The sequence below is a fragment of the Nuphar pumila genome, chromosome 11, assembly GCF_984573655.1.
Source record: "Nuphar pumila chromosome 11, dmNupPumi1.hap1.1, whole genome shotgun sequence".
NCBI lineage: Eukaryota > Viridiplantae > Streptophyta > Magnoliopsida > Nymphaeales > Nymphaeaceae > Nuphar > Nuphar pumila.
The window spans coordinates 90,352,400-90,357,676 of NC_143259.1; the positions used below are offsets into that span (position 1 = coordinate 90,352,400).

General features: G+C 44.6%; 1 protein-coding gene across 1 annotated transcript; it reads left to right on the plus strand.

Moving 5' to 3' along the window:
* The first annotated feature begins 2,999 nt into the window (after positions 1 to 2,999).
* NCED4 (nine-cis-epoxycarotenoid dioxygenase 4) lies at positions 3,000 to 5,063 on the plus strand. Its single transcript, XM_089981566.1, has one exon. It carries the CDS (start codon positions 3,006 to 3,008, stop codon positions 4,920 to 4,922), a length of 1,917 nt encoding a protein of 638 aa, XP_089837692.1. The 5' UTR covers positions 3,000 to 3,005; the 3' UTR covers positions 4,923 to 5,063.
* The last annotated feature ends 214 nt before the right edge of the window (positions 5,064 to 5,277 follow it).

Consider the following 5,277-nt stretch of genomic DNA (forward strand, 5'->3'; position numbering starts at 1 on the left):
ATTCTTGTCTCGTTGTTATAGGCGAGATCTTTGTCTCGCTGTTATAACCAACATATAACATCGAGTTAATTCTCCTTGTTATAGCATACGACAAGTTAATTTTTGTCGTTATAGGCTATAAAGAAAATACAAAAATATTATAACCTATGGGTAGCCTATAATGATGAACCAAAGATGTCGCCATTATAGGGTATCTCACCATTAAAATAACCTCGTTGTTTTAGGCTACTTCAACGTTATTAGTGTTTCGAGTTCTGGCAAGACTCTTTGTTGGTATTCGTTCACCTTTAACGATGACTTATAAATGTCATTGTTATTGGGCAACAAAGGTTATTTTTTCATGGTGACTTAATTATCGATGAGAATTCTCGTTGTTATAGGCCAATAATGGTGAGAAATAAAGCAATAGCAGCAAGAAAAAACACAGTTATTAACCCTCGTGCTTGTAGAACCTGATCCATCCTCCATTTTTAGACAACCTGTCAGTTATGAGGCCCAACAAAAGATGTAGGATCAATCAAGTGCAGCCTCACACTAAAGTGTGCAATGTGATTGCACCTGATCTGCAATCCTGAAATTTGCCGCTCACGGCTTGCGTGTAGGCAGCACCATAGTGGCTGATTGCATATTGGGGTTTAGGTAGGGCTGGAAAACTGGACAAGCAGCTTGTTATTCGGCTTAACTTGGCTTGTGAGAAGTTCATGTCGGTGAGCTTACTAGGAGCTAGCTCATTTTGTTAAATAAGCCAAGCATGAACATGATAAGCTCGAATTGTATAAGCTTGTTTTATATATTATATAATTATATATTAAATATTTTATACATATATTATATATTATTTATGTTATAAATAGTATATGTGTTTTATACACTAAAAAAAAAATAAGAAAACGACCAAGCTCGTGATCATATACTATTTATATTATAAATAGTATTATATGTGCTTGGGCACTGCTCCTAAACGATTGCACTGAACCGAAAGCGTACCCTCCAGGAAGCAGATCACTTCATGCTGAACATGAGCGTTTTTGCTCATGCCGACATCGTGGCCATCCGATTTGCATTTTAAAAAGTTCAAAAGTCAACAAAACCACGTGGCATTCATCCAAAATGCAAACAGACGGCCATGATGTCGGCATGAGCAAAAACGCTCATGTTCAGCATGACCTGATCTGCTTCCCTTTTCCTTTGGAACGCCAATGCATGCATGGCATCCACGGCTGTATTGCTCAGCTCTCAGATGGGGCCCACATTTTTTTTTTACAGGTGGAACCCACGGAGATTTTCATAGCCATTCATGCTCATTGATGAACAACCACTATTTCACAATGAATAGACTCTTTTATTTTTCGAAAGGCCATAGACTCTTCCTTCCAAGCTTATTCAAACTAGTGGCTGGCCCAAGTGCTGACGTTGATGCAGGTAGCTACACCACCAGACTACCTCATAGCCACCTGTGTGGATTGATGATGATTTTTTTTTTTCATTATGGATGAGCTGCATTAAAACCAGACAATTCCCTTAAACTCGGTCCACCAATATTGTTTCAAATTCCATTTTTTAAGGCTCAGATGTTTGCTTAACGGTGTTTGGCGAGGGAGAGAGTTTCAGATATCTTTGCACAGAGAGAGAGAGAGAGAGAGATGCACGGTTAGGATCCGTTCATCCCTAAAATTAGTAACATGTCGTATCACCTTTGTGATCTCATTGCTGCAAGTTGTTTTGATGAAATATGATCCTGTAGATTGATGGTTTTAACATGATTGATTGAATAGGAAGCAACCCTTGAATTGTAGCTTAAAAAAAACATGCATGATTTTTCAAATAATAAAGTTTTGTTGTTTTTATGACCATTATTTTTTTGAATTGCTGAAAAATCCTGCTCATATTTAGGATTGGGGCAGAGATTTTTTTTTTTTACCTATGTTGGGAGCAGCCAGATAAAGGCTCCAATATAACTTTTAAATTCTTGGGTGAAGGGGGGACACCCTCCCAAACCTAATGTAGGTCCCTCTCTGGTCCCAGCTGAGCCCAAGTTAAATGAGCAGAGCTCGAGGCCGGAGCGTTTTATAAAAAATATGTTTTCAAAGTTGAAAATAATAGAATTTGGATAATGAACCTACTATGCCAAGCTCAATCTGACTCATTTACAAAATAAATATATTGTTTTAAAGTTGCAAGCAATACGATTTGAACTATAAAATTATTACTTACAAGCCAAACACTTCATTATTGCTTGCAAGCCAAACACTTGAGTCATCAACACTTTATGATATAAGATATATGTAAAATATATATTTTATAATTATCAGTTAACAAACATATATGAGTAGAGCCAAGTTCATTGTTTATGTTCGGCTTGCCAAGCGTATTTTATGGGTTCGACGGAGGTCTTTATAAGTCAAACACAAGCGACTTGTCTGGCCCTACTCTGGGGTTTTAGGAGGAGGTAAGATATGATTTTAGGGATGACTGGATACTATTAAGGTATTTGGATTAGGCAGTTGAGGCATACACTCCATGACGAGATAAGGCATGATTTTAGGGATGATTGGACCCTGTCAAGATATTTAAATAAGGCAGTTGAGCCATGCAGTCCCCTGTGGGAAGGTAAACGTCATATCCGATTTCACCAATGTAATGGATATGGACCACAAACAAACGTGCTATATTCCCCATCGATCGAAGGAAGTCCCTTGGCTCTTAAAACAGATCTTTCTCTTACCTATTCGTTGGGGATCACAGAAAGAAACGGAAGCAGATCAGGTCATGCTGAACATGAGCGTTTTTTCTCATGCTGACATCGTGGCCATCCGATTAGCATTTTAAAAAGCTTAAAAGTGAACAAAACCACGTGGCATTCATCCAAAATTCACACAGACGGCCACGATGTCCGCATGAGCAAAAACGCTCATGTTCAGCATGACCTGATCTGCTTCCGAAAGAAACCAGGTCGTAATATCTAATTTTGAATACGACTCAGATCCAGATGTAATTTGTGTTCCATGAAGGCAACCACTCATTGGGGATATTTTAGATCCCTTGGTTCACTCATGATTACTCGTCAGTATCATTTCATCTCTTTAAAAGACGGTAGTAATGATTTGATCCTCCACACTAGTGCACCCACTCCCACTTCAATGGACGCCATCTCTTCATCCTTCCTTTCTTCCTTTCCCCAACTAATTAACAACATTCCTTCTCCCAAACCCAATAATCCCTCTAGCATAATCCTTCCCATCATCACCTCAATCAGGATAGAAGAGAGACCTCAAGCCCCACCCAAACCCCAAACCACAACTAAATCTCCTCCTTCCTCCAAAGAGCTCCCAAATGAGAGAAAATCAACGGCAGTTGCAGGTGCACCCACTACAAGGTCTCCTCCCTCTCTCCCCGTGACGCTCTGCAACGCTCTCGACGACCTCATCAACAACTTCATCGACCGCTACCCTCTCCGCTCTTCCGTCGACCCCAAGCACGTCTTGGCCAATAACTTCGCGCCGATCACCGAGCTCCCTCCGACCGACTGCACCGTAGAAGGACGGATTCCGAGCTGCCTCGATGGCGCCTACATCCGCAACGGGCCCAACCCGCAGTTCCCACCGCGAGGCGGCTACCACCTCTTCGACGGTGACGGAATGCTTCACTCCGTCCGCATCATCGGCGGCCGTGCCACCTTCTGCAGCCGGTTCGTTAAAACGTATAAGTACAGAAGGGAGCGAGAGGCAGGGTCGCCGCTGTACCCCAACGTCTTCGCCGGCTTCGACGGTCTGGCGGGGTTCGCCAGAGGCGGGGTGCTGGCGGCGAGGGTGCTTACCCGGCAGCTCAACCCATTGAACGGCATGGGGTTGGCCAACACGAGCCTTGCGTTCTTGAACGGTAGGCTCATGGCGTTGGGCGAGTCGGACCTGCCGTACGTCGTCCGGATCATGCCGGACGGCGATATTCAAACGTTGGGACGGTGGGACTTCGGCGGGAAGCTGTCCATGGGGATGACTGCGCATCCCAAAGTGGATCCGGCAACCGGTGAGGTGTTCTCCTTTCGGTACGGCCCCATCCCTCCGTTCCTCACCTTCTTTCGCATCCATCCCGACGGGTCGAAGCAGCCCGACGTCCCCATCTTCTCCTTTCGGCAGCCTTCCCTCGTCCACGACTTTGCCATCACGGAGAGACACGCCATCTTCCCCGACATGCAGATCGTCATGAATCCGGTGGACATGATCACCGGAGAGGGTCCCCCGGTCGGTCACGACGCCGGAAAAGTGCCGCGCGTCGGCGTTATTCCCCGCTACGCCGCCAACGACTATAACATGAGGTGGTTCCCCATCTCCGGCTTCAACTTCATGCATTCGATCAACGCGTGGGACGACGAGGGCGGCGATGAGGTGGTGCTTGTGGCCGCCAACACCATGCCCATCGAACACGCCCTCGAGAGGATGGACCGCCTCCATTGCTGCGTCGAAATGGTGCGGATCAATCTCATAGAAGGGAGGGTGGTCTCCAGGAAGCCTTTATCGTCGAAGAATCTGGAGTGGGGGGTAATCAACCCGGCGTTTCTCGGCCGGAAGAATCGCTTCGCGTACATGGCGGTCGGGGATCCGATGCCGAAGATTTCCGGCGTCGTGAAACTGGACTTCGAGAAGGCCGGCGAGGAGGATTGCGTGGTGGCGAGCAGGTATCTCGGTGAGGGTTGCTTCGGCGGGGAGCCCTTCTTTGTGGCGAGGAGCGACGGTGTTGAGGAAGATGATGGTTATGTGGTAATGTACACGCACGATGAGGGAAGCGGGGAGTCGAGATTCGTGGTGATGGAAGCCAAGTCCCCAACTCTGGAGGTCGTGGCGTCTGTGAAGCTTCCCCGGAGGGTGCCGTACGGATTTCATGGTCTCTTTGTGAGTGAGAAGGATTTGCAGAAGCAGTGGTAGTGATATGGGTTTCCTCCACTCGTTCGTTGATTACTTATTTATCTGTGAAATAATCTTATAACCGGAGAGTAACTACAGTGGGATTCACTTGTAGATAAAATAAACCATTTACACTTATTAATACCTTTTTTTTTGTGAGAAGTTTTAGATCAAAGCAGTACGATCATTGTTCTGCTAAATGTTAACATGGTTTAAGTTGCAGACCAAAGCCCCATTTTACAAGGTAGTTTCTTTAATCTAAATAAGTTGAAGATATCATGGTTTAAGTTATTTTTGTAATTTTCTTTTTTTAACGAATGATCACAATTTTAAAAAATCAATATTGTTGGATTTTTTTATTGAATAAAAGAAGAAA